Consider the following 18966-nt stretch of genomic DNA (forward strand, 5'->3'; position numbering starts at 1 on the left):
ATATCACTTATCTTGGCTTAAACATTTCCCCAAGCAATCAGAACTATTTAACCTCAACTTTACACCCATCTGTTCAAAATATTACCTATACAACCACCAAGCAGCTGGTTTAACAAATTAGATAGATTAATTAGTACATTTTATTGGAAAGATAAAAAACCCAAAATAAAATTGCCAACTTTACAAAAACCTAAAACACAAGGAGGATTAGAAGCCCCTAATGTCTATTACTATTATTTAGCCAATCAGCTATATTTTTTGTCACAAAATGGATTCACCCCACACACTCTGATCAGCAATGGCTTCAAATAGAAAATACTGAATGTAAAAATATTTCACTTCATTTTTAGGCAAATCAATTAGAAAGCATAGCTGTTTTAGGAATAATACAGTAGCCACAACTCTGACAGCTTGGAGGAATGCTAATAAAATTACAGGCCTCAACCTTACACCCTGTGCAAACACACCAATCTGGAACAACCCTGATTTCTTAATCAACAAATTACCAATAATAAAAATTAAAAAAAAAGGCATCACTCATTTGAACCACCTCTTTGAAAATAACATGTATCTCAGCTTCCCAGATTGAAATCATTAAAAATAATTGTAATAATAAATTCATTACAAGATTATTCACAGAATACATATAACAGGACACAAATTGCACATGATGGGATTTAACACATCAGACAAATGTACACAGTACTCACTCCAGGTTACAGATACTTACATCCATGCACTGTGGTTCTGTCCCCCCATATATCTCTTTTGGAAAAGGACCGTCACAAAATTTCACAAATATTTAAATGTAATATACCACTATGCCCAAGTATTTGTATCCTTGGTGATCATTCCGAGCTAAAATTACCTGCTGAATCTACCACTGCTTTACTGATAGCCTTGGTCATCGCAAAAAAAAAAAAAAAAAAACAAACAAAAAAAATCCTTATTAATTGGAAGACAAAAATACAACTCAAAGCATCATTGTGGTTGGGCCCTCTCTCTAAATATGTTAATCAAGAATATAATTCTTCTCTACAGAAAAACCAAATTGAGAATTTCAGCAAGATATTCTCCTTATTCATCAAAGAATTCAACTTGCGAGCTGATATTTGGTGAGCTGATATTTGCTCTCACTTTGTCTTTTCTTCTTCCGTGTGTATAGGTGTTATGATAATGAAGTATATGCGTATTTTTTTTCTCCTCTATGAGTAGCATAATTTAAACGTATGTTATATAACATTAACACTTACGACATAATATACAACATAATACTTATACTACAGATAGGCTCCAACTTATAGACACTATGAAACTTACAATTCACCATTACTTCTAACCTCCAAGAATTGTAGCTGAATTATCAATGACCCACAGATATATTGTAGATATAGATATTTCAAGTTCACTTCTACCCCTTGACCCACCCAATTATAACCTCACAATTACTGGCCGGCATTCTTTATTCTTTATTGATGACCTCGGACTGCTGTGCGTGGTGTTGGTATGGGCCGGGTGTGTTCCGGCTGTGGTCGCATGAGTGGTGGGCTATGGCCTGTCTCTGGTTGGGATGTTGGGCCCCTCGCTCTGCGTGGTGGGCCTCTGTGGCAAATTACTCCCGAGCGGTCGGGGTGGTGGAACCCTGCTTTAAATCTCTTATCTCTTTTCAATTAATTACCTAAATCTGCCAGAAATGGCCTCCACACTGATATATATATATATATTATAGAACAGTGGACCTGCCCTATTATGTTCCCATCCTGTGAACACAAGCCTTGCAAAACCTGGGCCGTATAAATAGAACTCTCCACCAGGTGGCGATGGTGTTGACCACAATGGTTGCAGTGACCCTGGAAATAAGTTGTGCTCTCAGAGTACATTTCGCCCAGGTAGCAATGGTGATGACCTCACCAACCAAAGGGACCTGAGAGGGAGAGCTTATTCCTGCAGGACAGGACTTATGGCCTTTGATCTGGGAGGGGGTTGCTGCGGGGACACAGTGTGTGGAGTGGGGGGTCCTGGTATTGCAGCTGGAGACGGGTTTGTGGACCCTCGCTTGGGTGGCCGCGGCAGGGGAGCGTGTGCCCTGATTGCCGCCACGTACGGTAGCCTTGAGCTAATAGTAAATACAGAACTGTCCAAAATTTCCTTTGTATTCCACATCACATAAATATACATAGGCTACACACCCCTTGTCTACTGCAAAGCCAATATATAAATAGTCCCCCCCCCCCCTTATTATTACATCTCTACATATATTAATGTTAGTATACATATCAAAATACATATACAAAAGTTAATTTGCTAAAGTTGTACCATATACCTACCTTTTATTTGTTCAACGGGTTTCTTAAAGAAACATTATATATATATATATATATATATATATATATATATATATATATATATATATATATACACACACACACACACACACACACACACACACACACACACTAATCTTTAATCACTGTTACTCTTATCTTTTTCCCCCTTATCTTTTGAAACTATATCTATTTATTTGCTGTACATATATTACTGTTCTTTATTTATACTTATTGTATTTATCAATCTCTTGAGTTTACCTCTCTTTTTGTTCACTCTTATTTAATTTATGTATTCTCTTTTTTTACTGTTCCCTCAGTACATTTGTAATTTTCTTCACTGTAGGAAATTTCTTGTTTGTCTCTCTGTATGTATAAATGCAATAGAAAAATACAAATAAAACAACATTCATTCTAGGCATACTTATTTGTCATTTCCTAAAGTGATCATTTATTTTCAAATGAAAAAAAAAAATTATGAATTGGCTCCTGCCTAATGATGAATTAATGCAGATACCTGAAAGGGGCCCGAGTTGTGCCTGGTTAGGATTAGGGGCAGGGCGAGGTTAGACTCTCATCAGCTTGCCAGGAACAATTTGCAGCACCTTCCTGCATTGGCAGATTTTTACTAATTCCCAAAAGACACATGTAGGCACTGTAAGAGTGACTAATCAGACTGAAATGTCTGATGTCACAGTGATGTGAGAGCTTGTGGGAAGTAACCATGACAAGTTGCATTTTTGGGAAATTATGTCAAAGCACTGGGCAGTTTAGCATTAAAGATATCACATTCTGCATTGCATAGACTAAAGCCTAATATTAAACTTCATTGGCATTGTCATGATTCATACAAACCTAAATCACATAGATTTAAAATTATATATACGTCATTTAGAGCACAGCTGTATGGTATTTTCCATATGTTAAAATGAGATGACTCAGCGTCTCGGGTTCTCAGACAACATTAGCGGTTCGACATCCCAGCAGCCATCCAGACAGCTGCCACACACTCACACACTATATTGCACTGGTGTTATGCAACCCTGCAGCTAACCCTGTTATCTAAAAATCACTTGCCCTTGTGTCCACTTTATTTGTCATATTCTATTTTATGTTAATTAATCTTTTGATCACGTAAAGGCATCCATCGTCTGTCTTTACAGAGCACGAATATTAATTAGATAGGATGAGGAAGGAAAGAATGGATTGGCTGCTTGGACTAAACCTCTCTAGCCTCCTCCCTCTCTCTTGCGCACTCTCTCTCTCTTTCTCTCTCTCTCTCTTCGTCTCTATTAATTCCATGCCTTAGAGGAGACCCAGACACCAGTAGACGCAGCTTGGGTAATCTTGGCAGACACGTTGTCCACATCTTTTTCTAGCAGTCAGTGGATACATTTGTGCCCTACGGTAAGTGTATTATAACAATACCCATCCTCCTCTCTGCATGCGTGAGTGGGTCAAAGCAATAGCATGGTTCATGTGGCTGCTGGTGATTGTGAATATAAATTGGCTAGATGGGTGCGGCGTCCAGAGAATGGAGAGAGGGAATATAAAAAAATTGATGGATATGGTATATGGGGATATTTTTCTTCCATGAGACACCGCAGTCTAGCATGTAGAAAAAGCAAAAAGGCTGTCTGGATGTCATTTATATGCCATTATATGACTGAAGCAATGTGAAGAGAACGAAGACTGAGACCTAATAAAAGAAAGGACATTCTGAAAAAAGGAGTTTAGAGTGAATAAATGAGAAGTGTGTTGGTAGATACATGGAGAGTAGGTGGGTGTTTAACTTTGGAACATGATGCACACATGGCAAATGGCTGAGCTGCAACACACGTGTGCTTAATGCTACCATCACATGCATGTACAGAGAGAATGTGAACATTCCTTTGCCTTGCATTCAAGTGATTTTCATTGAAAACAGCACCTCTAAAAAGGTAGAGTGCTGATGAATTAACATTTAGATTAAAAAATACATCATATTAAAATTAAATTTTCAATCAAATATATTTTAACTCAGAACAGACCCTATAGTGAAGTGACAAAAATAATGTGTGATGAAACCGCCTCGCAAGTTTCTTTTGTGTAACGCATACAAAAGACAAAGCAAGGTCAGAGCTTTGTGACTGTAAGTTACATTTGTCATCTCTGTTGACAGCAAACATGTCTGACAAGCCCGACCTCACAGAGATCGCCAGGTTTGATAAAACCAAGCTGAAGAAGACAGAGACAAAAGAGAAAAACCCTCTTCCCACAAAAGAGAGTGAGTATCCCTCACATATACTGCACACAGTGTGTCCAATCAGTTTGGGTGTGGTATAGGTCTTTTTCCCCATCTGTCTCCCTTTGCTCTGCAGTATTTTGTCCATCCTCCCATTAGTTTCATTCAACTCTCTTATTGTACATTTTATTTATAATTTTATTACAGTCTTTTTTCTTCAACACACCTTTAGTCCCCATCTCCCCTGTTCTTTCAGAGAAGAGAAGCAAATTTGTTTCTATTTTCTTTTTCCTCTCGCTCTCTTTTTAACACTGCTCAGTAAGCAGCCTCTCTCTTTAGGCTTCTATGTCAGCAGATGGGTATCAGCTCTATTGCTGTAAAAATCCTCCATCAGCACTGCAGTGCAGACCTAAGCCTGTCTGGAGAATGAAATCTCCCATGTGAATAAGCATCATATTTGTAATAATGCCACATTCCCTCTGGCAGGAGGACACAGTCACCTTTCAAACAAACCACTCTTATTTAAGATTCAAGAAACTTGTCCCAGCATAATAAAGGCACTTGCACTGCCATTATTAATATTTTATCTCTCTATCTCTGTTTTCAGCTATTGAACAGGAAAGGAAAGGAGATGCCACCCCCTGACCTAAAAGGGATGCAGAAGACAAGCACAAAAGATGTTCTTCGGAAATGAAGATTACAATTCCTATTTCTGTTTTAAGGGTGCTTGCCCCATGTGATGCATGGTTACTATGGTGGTTGGAGTCACTGGGGCCTATGATTGGAAGATTGATGAAGGGGGTAACATGAGAAAGTGTTTAAAGAAGATATTTTACCAATTCAATTCTTAATTCTGTTAATTGCAGTGAATTTTAGTTTTCTTTTTTTTTTTTTACATGTTTTTTTCTTGGAAATAAACTGAAAAACAAATAAAATACCAAAAATGACTCCTGATCTTAAAATGACGCTTCATAAAGTAAATGATTTTTCAAAATGTAGTAAACTTGTCTTTTTGGCATTAGGCTCAAAGAAGATAAACTGATATATTTCAATTTAATAATGTTTTGAGTTGTGGAGTTATGTAGACTAATTTAAGAAACAAATGTCAACAGATGATAGATAAACTGAACCTAAATGTCAAACTTTAGGCATTTTAGATAATAAAATAAAAATAAGAATAAACAACAAATTGATATGTAGGTGAAATATATTGTATTGATATCTGTAGCTAAATGTTTCATGACGTTACTGCTAGATTCTCCCACTCACCCTTCTCTCCATTCTAAAAACTGAACATTCAGAGTCATTATGCATTGATCTAAAATATCCTCAACTTTTCTACCACAAGACTATCATACAGGTCAGAGTATGTACAGTTGAAGTCAGAAGTTAACTGTGCCTTTATGCAACTTGGAAAATTCTAGAAAATGATGTCAAACCTTTAGACAGTTAGCTTCTGATAGGAGGTGTACTGAACTGGAGGTGTACCTGTGGATGTATTTTAAGGCCTATCTTCAAACTCAGTGCCTCTTTGCTTGACATCATTGGAAAATCAAAAGAAACCAGCCAAGACCTCAGACAAAACATTTTTTAGACCTCCACAAGTCTGGTTCATTCTTGGGAGCAATTTCCAAATGCCTGAAGGTACCCTGTTCATCTGTACAAACAATAGTACAAAAGTATAAACACGGACCATGCAGCCATCATACCGCTGTTGGGGCTTCGTTCAGGAGTGGGTTTCATTAGTAGCAATTATTAATAATTATCAAATTATTAAAATCAATAGAACATTGATTAGAATCAACATTAGCTTATTAATCCTTCAAATCAACAAAGATAACTATCAATTATCAAAATAAATAGAATATTAATAAGAATTAATAATGCTGGGGCACCACCCTGGAATCAGGGACTAATAACCAGACAGTATAGCAGTCTCAATATAGGATTGTTCTCTTAGGAAAGTCAACATCCGGAGAACATCGACATTCAAAAGAGGAACAATGAAGGCTTGAATCTGAGCACTGTCATCGCCTGCCAGCTCTTGGCACAGGTGCATGCAGAACAATACCAATTTCTCTTTAAAGTATAATAAAGTTTATTGATGCAGTAATATCAATTAATAAATCAATACAACGCAATCGATAAACTTCCGACTTCCAACTACAAACTAAACAGTAACATGATTAGATATGGTAACAGATTAAGCCTATTATACATGAGTAGGGTAGAGGTGTGTTTGTGTGTGTGTGCGCAAGGAGAGAAGGAGTGCACAAAATGGCGGGCGTGGCTCTCGTGGAGAGTGTGTCATGTGTGGTTTCAAGCCAGAGAATGTGGCCGCGAATGGCATCTGTCCGTTTAACACATGTCTCCTCTGGATGATAACTTAGGGACAAAGCTGGGCACTATCGCCAAGTTATCTGTTCGCCAAATAAGTGTGTGGATATGTTTGTGAGAGGTCGTGTGTGTGTGTGCAGTTAGTATGAGAGAGAGAGAGAGAGAACAGGGTGACGGCACCAAAGCCAGTTTAGCGATCGTGGGAGGGATGGCAACCATTAGTTTTATCACTCAGAGACGCGGTGAACAGCTCGTAATCAGTCCGCCGTGGTTGTTGGTTCTTTAATGGATAAACTCAGTGTGCCAGTCTCACCCGTGATGGCGGAAATGCACAAACAACCCAACGTGGTTGGATGACAACATATTCGTGGTAACAGTAAGTTACAGTAATACCTTGAGTATTATTAGCCGTCCGTCTTTTGACTCCGACTCGGTTCATCGAAGCTTGGGTGTTGACAAGAGGCCGTTTCCTCGCTCTGTTGGCGGGCGGTACGGCGGCTGATTCTCTACGGATTTGCGGAGAAATCAACAAAGTTGACTCGGTTGATGAAGGAAGAGAAATCTTCTTCACTTCTGCAGGCAAAAGGGTGAGACGCAGATTGCTCAGCTGTCTCCTTCGGATCCGCAAGTGTGCTCGGTGGAACCCGGAGAATCTCGGCTTGTCCAGCAAGATGGAGATTGTATAGCCAAAGTTCAGGTATGTACGTTACTTCCTTGGGCAGCGAAACTACACCTGGGAGCAGCAGGTCTGCAACTAGACGTGGCGAATTCTGTCGCTGGAAGCAAGGCTTAGGAGGAATCTCTGGGGTTTTGTACTCTCGATGACATCATGGTTTAGGGATGCATTCTGTCATGCATTTCATCCAATAGGAGTTGAGAGTTATATCTTTCAGAATTTCACACCTAGGTGTAAAGTGAGCAAGGCTTGATGGGGATCTGTAGTCTGTTTGGACTCCCTTTGTTTGATTTTGGCACCGTTTTCATGTCTCGGGCTTTGAGTGTTCCTATAGGCCCCAGTCAGGCTTTATGACCGTGTGTAGGCCTGCCTTTGTCTCCTATCTGAGCACATGAGGCCCAACACCGCTCAGGAAGGAGACACATTCTGTCTCCCAGAGAAGAACGTAGTTTGGTGTGAAAAGTGCAGATCAATCCCAGATTAACAGCAAAGGACCTTGTGAAAATGCTGAAGGAAACAGTTAGACAAGTATCTATATCCACAGTAAAATGAGTCTTATATCGACATAACCTGAGAGCCTGCTCAGCATGAAAGAAGCCACTGCTCCAAAACCACCATAAAAAAAGCCAGACTACAGTTTGCAAGTGCACATGGGGACAAATATCTTACTTTTTGGAGAAATGCCCTCTGGTCTAATGAAACAAAATTTGAACTGTTTGGCCATAATGACCATTGCTATGTTTGGAGGAAAAAGAGTGAGGCTTGCAAGCTGAAGAACACCATCTCAACCGTGAAGCATGGGGGTGGCAGCATCATGTTGTAGGGGTGCTTTGCTGCAGGAGGGACTGGTGCACTTCACAAAATAGATGGCATCATGAGGAAGGAATATAATGTGGCTATATTGAAGAAACATTAAGACATCAGCGAGGAAGTTCAAGCTTGGCTGCAAATGGGTCTTCCAAATGGACAATAACCACAAGCATACCTCCAAAGTTGTGGCAAAATGGCTTAAGGACAAAGTCAAGGTATTGGAGTGGCCATCACAAATTCTGATAGAAATTTGTGGGTAGAACTGAAGAAGCGTGTGTGAGCAAGGAGGCCTACAAACCTGAATACACCAGTTCTGTCTGGAGGAATGGGCCAAAATTCCAGCAACTTATTGTGAGAAGCTTGTGGAAGGCTACCCAAAATGTTTGAACCAAGTTAAATAATTTAAAGGCAATGCTGCCAAATACTAACAAAGTGTATGTAAACTTCTGACCCACTGGGAATGTGATGAAAGAAATAAAAGCTGAAATAAATAATTCTCTCTACTACTATTCTGACATTTCACATTCTTAAAATAGTGATCCTATCTGACCTAAGACAGTTAGTTTTCTACAATTAAATGTCAGGAATTGTGAAAAACTGAGTTTAAATGTATTTGGCTAAGGTGTATGTAAACTTCTGACTTCAACTTTATGTAATCTAGAAAAAGGAAGATTGTTTGTAACATCTCACATATTAACAAATTGGTGGGAAAAAACAATGTGCACATTCTTGCACATACTTCGGCCTCTCCTCCTCATTGCCAGACAATTAAGTATATGCATTAAGATTTTGGTAAAAAGCCAACATTAATTTAATGCTTACTTTGGCAGATTCTGAGTTTTTTTAAAAAAGGTCCCCTTGAAGGTACCACCCCAGTGACGGCCCTTGTGCCTTTAACAGTACCTTTTTTTTTCTGAGAGTGCAAAAACCTGCAATTAAACATCCTATTCCAGGCTTTTCAGCAAACATTAAAACAATTATGAAGCACAAAATGATCAATAAAGTAGCAAAAATGTAAAAGACGATGTACAAATCTAAAATAATTGTAAGATTTATAACATTAAAAGCACATGTGACAACTTGCCCTGCCTTTATCGATTATCACAAATGCCCTTGTCCTGAGAACACAGTTCAACATATCAGTTAAAGTCTACCTTCATTACATGGATGACCCTTGCTTGAATATACACTATATTGCCAAAAGTATTCGCTCACCCATCCAAATAATTGAATTCAGGTGTTCCAATCACTTCCATGGCCACAGGTGTATAAAATGAAGCACCTAGGCATGCAGACTGCTTCTACAAACATTTGTGAAAGAATGGGCCGCTCTCAGGAGCTCAGTGAATTCCAGCATGGTACTGTGATAGGATGCCACCTGTGCAACAAGTCCAGTCGTGAAATTTCCTCGATACTAAATATTCCACGGTCAACTGTCAGTGGTATTATAACAAAGTGGAAGCGATTGGGAATGACAGTAACTCAGCCACGAAGTGGTAGGCCACGTAAAATGACAGAGCGGGGTCAGCAGATGCTGTGGTGCATAGTGCGCAGAGGTCGCCAACTTTCTGCAGAGTCAATCGCTACAGACCTCCAAAGTTCATGTGGCCTTCAGATTAGCTCAAGAACAGTGCATAGAGAGCTTCATGGAATGGGTTTCCATGGCCGAGCAGCTGCATCCAAGCCATACATCAAGTGCAATGCAAAGCGTCGGATGCAGTGGTGTAAAGCACACCGCCACTGGACTTAAGAGCAGTGGAGACGCTTTCTCTGGAGTGATGAATCACGCTTCTCCATCTGGCAATCTGATGGACGAGTCTGGGTTTGGCGGTTGCCAGGAGAACGGTACTTGTCTGACTGTATTGTGCCAACTGTGAAGTTTGGTGGAGGGGGGATTATGGTGTGGGGTTGTTTTTCAGGAGCTGGGCTTGGCCCAAGAGATTTTGGACAATTCCATGCTCCCAACTTTGTGGGAACAGTTTGGGGATGGCCCCTTCCTGTTCCAACATGACTGCGCACCAGTGCACAAAACAAGGTCCATAAAGACATGGATGAGCGAGTTTGGTGTGGAAGAACTTGACTGGCCTGCACAGAGTCCTGACCTCAACCCGATAGAGCACCTTTGGGATGAATTAGAGCGAAGACTGCGAGCCAGGCCTTCTCGTCCAACATCAGTGTCTGACCTCACAAATGCGCTTCTGGAAGAATGGTCAAAAATTCCCATAAACACACTCCTAAACCTTGTGGAAAGCCTTCCCAGAAGAGTTGAAGCTGTTATAGCTGTAAAGGGTGGGCCGACATCATATTAAACCCTATGGATTAAGAATGGGATGTCACTTAAATTCATATGTGTCTAAAGGCAGATGAGCAAATACTTTTGGCAATATAGTGTATGTCAGTGTGGTTATATTGTGTTAACTTGTTTACCCCACAGCTATAGCAAAAATGTTATATTTAAATTTCACTGTGAACTCACAAATTATTTAAAAGCAACATACAAAACCACTGCCACAGAAAATACACATTTGGAATTTGACTTACCGCAAACGTATAGTTAACTTCCCCTTGTGACAACAAGCCCCGTTCTCCCCTACAGTTTGTTAATAAATCTTATTATGCAAACACATTTTTAATATCCTTAAATTATTTTTGAGTGTCAACAGCAGGATCACGAGAATGAACAACAAATAACGAACTGTTATCATGAGACACTTTCTCCCAATCAAGAATTATGGTCTTGTTAAGATAAAGTTAGCATCCAGATCATGTAGCAACCGCCCTGCTCGAATGTCGCTGATTATCCGATACTACATGCATTTTACAGGGTTATTCTTGTTTTTACAATTAACACCTGCTGATGAGGTGCTAGAGGACGCGCCTAAATCTCCTTTGAACTCAACTATGGCTGAGATGTTATTGCGGAGCGCGGCTGCGCTGGCGTCCCTGCTCCTGCCATCTACACGCTCAGAATACCACGCTACCTCTCCAGCCCTTATCAGCTTTTATTGCCAATTTATCGCTCTCCAGATCTGGCATAAATAAAACCCATAAAGTAAATTGATAAAGTCTTTAAAACACCAATAACCGGCGAAACATCTTTAAATGGTTTGGATAGCATTTGGAAACACCTAAAAAAAGATGCATTCGATTTTAGTCGATATAAGAAAGGTTTTTGTGATGTTTTATTTGTTTCGGAGTATAACTTAGTCAAAGAACAAGTCAAAAAGACTTAACAGCATAGACTAATGAGCTTCACCTGAACCTCTCTGAGTGAGTCGTCAAAATGGATCATCTGGTCAACAAGGTGAGCCGTGTTTTCTGATGAGTAGCCTACAAGATATTGTGTGCTTCTATAGTCACTGTTTTAGTGCATATTTTTTTGTCACATGAATTATTTAGTAGGTTACTTTTAGCAATGCGCCATTGCCCTCCGTGTTTGTCGATCAATTAAAACATCCTGAAATTTCGGCAGCATATAGCGTTTCTGGCAAATTTAGGTTAGGTCTGTGAGCATTTAAGACCCCTATTAATATTGCTTTGTTTTGTGACAAGTAGGTGTGGGAATTTAGGTTTCAGGCACCTTGTAGACTTGATGATGCCGATGTCCAATTAGAGGGGATTATCCTCACTTGAGCGTCCCTCCATTGTCTTCCAGCGAGCAGCACTGGTTAAACCATTATCCGACAATCAAATAATGTTGTTTTGAATAGGGATTTTGAGTGGTTAACGATTTGATTCGAAGATGTCAGTACGTGGTTTCAACAATTAATCTATCCACGGGCTGAAGTATGAAATCACATCTCCATAAAGAGTATTAATTAATCGCAAAAGTCATCGAAAGTACATTGATGAAATATGATTGATTTCATGAGTATTATGCCTTTGTTTACACTGAGCCATGTAAGAGCTGATGATATAATCGCGAAAAATAAATAACTCTGCGTGAATGTATCTTATCTGTTTTTAATTTGTTTTAAATTACACGATTGCATTGTTTGAACTCAACAGTAAACGCACGTTATCAAAACTACTGTCCTACGATTATACAATTTGAATTAGTGTCTCCTGAGCAAAATCCAACTTTTTGAAAAGCACATAGAACGAGCACATTTTTATTTGGCAGTGAATTGGCACATTATTCCAATTATTCCTTTGACACTTAAATACGCTTCATTTGAATATCATTTATTATTTTTATTTTCAGAACTGGAAACATGTTGCAGGGTAATATTTGTGACATGATGTTCTGTTGACGTGTATCGGACTACTACATTTCCAGACAATTTTCACACCAGAGCTGTTCCCATGGGATCAGCTGGACTTCTATTAACACCACTGTGTCAGAGGCCAAGACGTGTTACATATTATTTGCATGGCCCTTAGCGGACGGAGCCGAATGATTTTATGGCTTTTTGTAAACAATGTAGAGCAGCCCCTTACATTACAGTGTCATTTCCCCGTGAAAAACTTTCTCAAAACGTGAAAGGTCAAGACTCATATAAAAAAAAAAAAAAAAAAAAAAAAATCAGTAAAAGAAGCTAAGCGAAATCAACAATTATGTAAGCTGTAAAAAGACTTTGTAGTTAAGACTGCAAGTAAACATTTTGGGGAGTATAGAATAGGCCAGTATTATTTCTAAATCTCCAAACTCCTAATTTAAAAACGAAGATAAAAGATCAATTTAGATGCTAAATAAATAAATAAATAATGCATGTCCAGTGGTAGGCCTGCCTGTCCAATGCGCAATCAGTGTATTGTCGGAATACACTACAGGACACCTTCAACAGACAATTTCTAATGAATGCATATTAGATGAACAATTTGATGGACAGTCTAACTCAAATTGCCAGACAAATCTACAAACTGCAGCACGTTAAAGGTGCAAATAAATAACCTTGAACGGTTCCACGATGATAATAATAATAATAATAATAGGCCTAATAATAAAGTTGCCCTAAGAACGTACTAAATAAACCCTCGTGGGGAACGAACGAAAGAAAGGCTGAAGGGATTAGTGAAAAGTGTTAATGCTTTGAAGTGCAGTTAAGCCTGCATTCCAGTGACCTCCTCGACGTCTTTTCACAGCGAATTGTCAAGGTTTGGGAGATCACTGTCACTCAAAGTTGGCGACAGGTATAAATGCCGTGCTCGTTCAAGCATTCAGTCAATTGTCTCTGTCTCTTCCTGGGTATCCATCTCAGTGTTTGTGCCTTGGAATTTACACAAGAAGGAAACATCGGAGAATCAGGGGTCGCTCACGCAGCAATGAACCCTTGCCAGCTTTTTGCATCTTTGGTGATGTCTATGTGCTGTAACATACTGTCGACAACGGCATGGTACAGTCATTTTACAGTGCATTCAAAATATGTTAAAATATTTCATTATCAATTATTTTTGTATTGACGTTCATTTGTTTATTTATTTGTTCATTTTTTTCCCCCCATAGGTCGGTGAATAACTTCTTGATGACAGGACCCAAGGTATCTCAAGCATTCATATATTTTGCCTATTTCAGTTCGTTCATTTTATATATGTTCTAGGATATATTGTATTGTTTGCCTTATGAAAATGTGCGAATTTAATAAGTAATAGTACTTTCTCGTCGTTTACATTCAACAGGCTTACCTTACATACACAAGCAGTGTGCAAGCAGGCGCACAGGGCGGTATTGATGAGTGCAAACATCAGTTTGCATGGGACAGGTGGAACTGCCCGGAAAGCGCACTGCAGTTATCCACACATAACGGTCTGCGAAGTGGTAAGACACAGTTATTCGTTCAGCTAAACAGAATATTATAAGTTATATATGATAATCTATTTAGGGTTAATATATCTTTATAGTATGCAATCACTTGCTATTTGTTGCAGTTTTACTCTAAAAGTGGTTAAAAATGACCAAACTTATTCTTATAATGTCTTTTGATTATTTAAGCCACCAGAGAGACCGCTTTTGTGCGTGCCATAAGTGCTGCAGGAGTTATGTACACTTTGACGAAGAACTGCAGCATGGGGGACTTTGAGAACTGTGGCTGTGATGACTCCAAGATAGGCAAAATGGGTAAGACATTAAAAAAAAAAAAGTAGCTCACAAATAACTGACGTACTCAGATAACAGCAGTGCTTACATTTTTATTTTGTGTTCAAAGGTGGCCGTGGTTGGGTTTGGGGAGGCTGCAGTGACAATGTTGACTTTGGAGAAAGAATCGCCAAGCAGTTTGTGGATGCGCTGGAAAATGGTCACGACTCTCGCGCTGCGGTCAACCTGCACAACAACGAGGCTGGTCGACTCGTGAGTATTATTTTTATCTCTCATTTTTATATTGATTGTGTGTTTTTCGGGGTCAGTTTTCTCTTAGTAAAACGAAATACTGTTTTGGTGACGTGTTGACTGCATATGGTGACCATCTATTTAAATTATTATTCCAGGCTGTCAAGGCAACACTCAAAAGGACCTGCAAGTGCCACGGTGTGTCTGGAAGCTGCAGTATTCAGACATGTTGGATGCAACTGGCCGACTTCAGGGATATCGGCAGCTATCTGAAAATCAAGCATGACCAAGCAAAGAAGCTCGAGATGGACAAAATACGCATGAGGGCTGGCAACAGTGCCGACAATCGTGGCGCAATCACGGACACGTTCAGCACAGTTGCGCGCACAGAACTCGTTTATATGGAAGATTCTCCAGACTACTGTGTGAAAAACCTCAGCATGGGACTGCATGGAACAGAAGGAAGGGAATGCCTACAAAGCGGGAAGAATCTTTCTCAGTGGGAGAAGAGAAGCTGTAAGAGACTCTGCCACGAATGTGGCCTGAAAGTTGAAGAGAGGAGGATAGAGACCGTGAACAGCTGCAACTGCAAATTCCACTGGTGTTGCACTGTCAAATGCGACACATGTACTCAGACTGTAACCAAGTATTTTTGCGCAAAAAGGAATAAAACCCGTCGGCCGCACCACAATTCACGCAGAAGACACCATACGCGTAATAAATGATATAATCATGTTTGCAAATATATTGACTTGTATATTTCCAATGTATATATATATTTTTACATAAGATTTTAAGATATGCTGTTTTTTCACTTATATTATTCTGCACATTACTATCAGGAAAAATGCCAATTCAAACCCCTAATCAAAAGGGTTTCCTCGTTCCCACTGTCAAAATGATTGATCAAATACTTCTAAGTTTATTATCTGCACTTTTTCGTTCTGGACAATATCACAGATTTAGTTGCTTACAGATACGTTGAAAGCATATTTTGAATGCCTCACAGATCACTTGACAGTGTGTATTTCACAAGGGGCTTGAAGTGTTATGTATTTTTTTTTTTTTTTTTTTTATGGAACTTATTTAATGCAATTATTTTAATCTATCACATTCTGTTTATATATTCCATTTTCTTTCTTTTTTTTTTTTTTCCTGGGAAGCACATTAAATATTTTAAACAAAATTACAGTCTCCGAGTCGCCAACTTTATTGCGCAGTTTGACAACTAAATGCAGGTTCAAATGTTTATTGGTGAACAAATGGCGTAAAACCTCCGCGACTCTGCCCGCAAAAGAGAATAAACTGGTGAGTATTGATATCCTTTGAAGTACATTGGAGGCGTTTCCTTGACTTAACGATGCTGTGGACCAATAGTTGGACGAGAATCCTGTAACAAATGGTCTTCTGCCCTTTGGCCCCCGATGGGGTGAGTATAAATGACATTACGGGACATCACTTTCTTGAATCAGTGCCTGCTTTATCATTGAATCTAAAAAACAACAACAACAATGGCTTGCTTTTTTATTTGGTTCTTTTTATTTATTTGCGACAAAGCTCTCCATGGACATACATGGTAGGGCGCATTAGTAAATTACTATCAGTTGTTTTAATGGAAACATAATTGCTTTTGTTAATGCAAAACGTATTTTGTCTTTCCATTTTCTTCCATAGGGCAATGAACAACTTGCTGATGACTGGACCCAAGGTAAGCTTCGAAAAGTCTTTTAAAAACGACAAATTTTTGTGAAAATGCTTCATGACAGTGACCATGACATAAAATGCGCCAATTTTGTGGAAAATGTAAAAATGTTTAGATTACGAAAAATTTGTATAGATCAAAATCCTGATTAGCCTCTCACTGTCTTTCTCCTATAGGCGTATCTTACCTATGCAAGTAGTGTACAGGTCGGTGCACAGAGCGGGATACAGGAGTGCAAACATCAGTTCGCATGGGACAGGTGGAACTGCCCGGACAGCGCGCTGCAGCTTTCAACTCATAAAGGATTTAGAAGTGGTAAGATCTGTTCGGAAATGTGAGATTGGTCTTTAAAATGAATTTTAAATTCAACTAAAAAATAAAACTGAATATGAAGCTGATTTATATTGTCTGTTTCTATAGCAACGAGAGAGACGTCATTTGTCCACGCAATAAGCGCAGCCGGGGTTATGTACACCTTAACCAGAAACTGCAGTCTGGGAGATCTGGACAACTGTGGATGTGACAGTTCAAGGAACGGTAAAATCGGTGAGTATATTATTGGTGGGTTCATAAAGGAGCTAAGTTTTGATTGACAAATTAATATAAAAAACAAACTACACTAAATGTGCTTCATGTGGTAGCCTAGGCTAACATTCAGTAGTGTATTCTAGGTCATACGCAGGCATACGCCATATGCCCACAGCCCACCTACTTCTTAAGCGTTTTTGCGTATACCCACCTAGAAATTAGTGGCCATACGAATCAGTAAAATATCAAAATATACACTGGAATCGGCTTATAACATCTATATTCACTGGTTGTAATATATATATATATATATATATTATTTAACATCACTGATTCAACCCAAGTACATTATGTCACACAAACAAAACTCAATATAAGGGTTATATTAAGTAGAAATAGCTCCATAAATGCATGTTGCCAATTTTTTACGGCGTACTGCAATCCCGTTAACGTATTACGTTAACCTCGCAATCGCAATACGTTATGTAGTTTGTCGCATTCAAAACAGTTGTGGTGCATTTATATAAATGGATCAAATCTATCATGCATTATTCAGGTGGTCGTGGTTGGCTTTGGGGAGGATGTAGCGACAACGTGGAGTTTGGAGAGAGAATTTCAAAACAATACGTGGATGCACTCGAGACTGGACAAGACTCTCGAGCTGCAGTTAATCTTCACAATAATGAAGCTGGACGTTTGGTAAATTGAGTTAAACAAGGCTACTTAACACTAAATATGCCTACGCATAGCTATGAAGCGTTTTAATGTTGCCTGTAAATTAACGTTAAATTGTGTTCTAGGCTGTAAAGGCGACCATGAAGAGGATCTGTAGGTGCCATGGCATGTCAGAAAGTTGCTCGATGCAAACGTGCTGGATGCAGCTATCTGATTTCCGTGAGATTGGCAATTACTTGAAAGTGAAGCACGACCAGGCTTACAAACTTGAACTTGACAAGAGACGCATGCGCGCGGGTAACAGCGCAGACAACCGCGTGGCCATGGCAGATGCTTTCAGCACCATCGCCCGGACAGAGCTCCTATATCTGGAGGATTCACCGGATTATTGCGCTAAGAACACGAGCCTCGGGTTTCCGGGCACAGAGGGTAGAGAGTGCGTGCAACACGGTGAATCTCTCACTCAGTGGGAACGACGTAGCTGCCGCAGATTGTGCCATGAGTGCGGTTTGCGCGTGGAGGAGAGGCGCACGGAGGTAGCGAGCAGTTGCAATTGCAAGTTCCACTGGTGTTGCACGGTAAAGTGCGAGAACTGCTCTCAGGTAACTGTGAAACATGTTTGTGCTCAGAGACAAGGCAGCCACGGTCACCAAAGGCGCAGACCTCGAGGACCAAAATAAAACTATTTTACCTAAGAAGATTACCCTCACCTGCACTTGTTTTTTCTTCTTAATATCTGTACAAATTAAATTATATATTAAACTATTATAATAAAGTGAAATGGTTTGTGGTCTCTTTAAATTCTTTTTATTATTCTATTATTATAAATTAAAATATTAAAGTATCTACGTATCGCATTTATTGTAATGAGCCGTCTGAGCGCTGTATCCAGACATGCGCTGTCACAGAGAAAGCCCTTGAAAGAAATGATGGGGGCCTCAATTAGTAATGCAGTAAAGGGCGTTTATTTAATGAATACTCTCTTGAAAGGATTAACTTCGTGTCACACTCGGCACATCGCCCTAGGCGCCTCTCTTGCCTTGATTCTGGCGCACTTTGATATGCGGACAGTACGGGCAGTGTTTGACAAAAGTGTAGACAATACACATAGTAAACATGCCAATGCTGGAAGGTGTTTGGCATGTTAATCCGCGATGTTGGTGTGCATAATCACACCTGCGGAAGTCACTGCAATGCATGCAAATAAATCAAAGGGAAGGATCTTAATTCCATTATTAGTCACGTTACGAGGCAGAGAAAGACATTTAAATTGTAAAACCTGTCTGGTTTTACGTCATGTGTCAAAATGAAGCCAGTATGTTTTACACCATTTAATGTTATGGCCTAATCATGACATTTGTTATTTTAATATGCTTAATCAACAGATTTCCCCCTTAGCTTGGCTATTAGTTGATGCATAGT

At 39.4% G+C, this 18966-nt stretch overlaps 3 protein-coding genes across 3 annotated transcripts; all 3 read left to right on the top strand.

Moving 5' to 3' along the window:
• Window positions 1–3585: 3585 nt before the first annotated feature.
• On the top strand, window positions 3586–5507 carry LOC127412964 (thymosin beta-like). Its single transcript, XM_051649703.1, has 3 exons — window positions 3586–3731; window positions 4486–4590; window positions 5156–5507. Exons 2-3 carry the CDS (start codon window positions 4491–4493, stop codon window positions 5191–5193), a joined length of 138 nt encoding a protein of 45 aa, XP_051505663.1. The 5' UTR covers window positions 3586–3731; window positions 4486–4490; the 3' UTR covers window positions 5194–5507.
• An 8129-nt stretch (window positions 5508–13636) lies between these two features.
• Window positions 13637–15364, top strand: LOC127413013 (protein Wnt-8a). The gene is made up of 6 exons (XM_051649789.1): window positions 13637–13707; window positions 13818–13851; window positions 13991–14129; window positions 14304–14429; window positions 14518–14660; window positions 14798–15364. Exons 1-6 carry the CDS (start codon window positions 13637–13639, stop codon window positions 15362–15364), a joined length of 1080 nt encoding a protein of 359 aa, XP_051505749.1.
• A 786-nt stretch (window positions 15365–16150) lies between these two features.
• Window positions 16151–18224, top strand: LOC127413012 (protein Wnt-8a-like). Its single transcript, XM_051649788.1, has 6 exons — window positions 16151–16215; window positions 16314–16347; window positions 16518–16656; window positions 16762–16887; window positions 17426–17568; window positions 17670–18224. The coding sequence occupies exons 1-6, from the start codon at window positions 16151–16153 to the stop codon at window positions 18222–18224; spliced, it is 1062 nt and encodes a 353-aa protein (XP_051505748.1).
• Window positions 18225–18966: the final 742 nt, after the last annotated feature.

The sequence above is a fragment of the Myxocyprinus asiaticus genome, chromosome 22, assembly GCF_019703515.2.
Source record: "Myxocyprinus asiaticus isolate MX2 ecotype Aquarium Trade chromosome 22, UBuf_Myxa_2, whole genome shotgun sequence".
NCBI classification, from domain to species: Eukaryota; Metazoa; Chordata; class Actinopteri; order Cypriniformes; family Catostomidae; genus Myxocyprinus; species Myxocyprinus asiaticus.

What these genes read in the sequence shown, in the direction of transcription:
- LOC127413012 (XM_051649788.1), top strand. Translation starts at nt 16,151, where the DNA reads ATGGCTTGCTTTTTTATTTGGTTCTTTTTATTTATTTGCGACAAAGCT. An exon ending in TTCAAGGAACGGTAAAATCG is followed by an intron (nt 16,888 to 17,425) that starts GTGAGTATATTA and finishes TGCATTATTCAG; the next exon opens with GTGGTCGTGGTTGGCTTTGG. An exon ending in ATAATGAAGCTGGACGTTTG is followed by an intron (nt 17,569 to 17,669) that starts GTAAATTGAGTT and finishes ATTGTGTTCTAG; the next exon opens with GCTGTAAAGGCGACCATGAA.
- LOC127412964 (XM_051649703.1), top strand. Translation starts at nt 4,491, where the DNA reads ATGTCTGACAAGCCCGACCTCACAGAGATCGCCAGGTTTGATAAAACC. An exon ending in CCCTCTTCCCACAAAAGAGA is followed by an intron (nt 4,591 to 5,155) that starts GTGAGTATCCCT and finishes CTCTGTTTTCAG; the next exon opens with CTATTGAACAGGAAAGGAAA.
- LOC127413013 (XM_051649789.1), top strand. Translation starts at nt 13,637, where the DNA reads ATGAACCCTTGCCAGCTTTTTGCATCTTTGGTGATGTCTATGTGCTGT. An exon ending in TCTTGATGACAGGACCCAAG is followed by an intron (nt 13,852 to 13,990) that starts GTATCTCAAGCA and finishes TACATTCAACAG; the next exon opens with GCTTACCTTACATACACAAG. An exon ending in CTCCAAGATAGGCAAAATGG is followed by an intron (nt 14,430 to 14,517) that starts GTAAGACATTAA and finishes TTGTGTTCAAAG; the next exon opens with GTGGCCGTGGTTGGGTTTGG.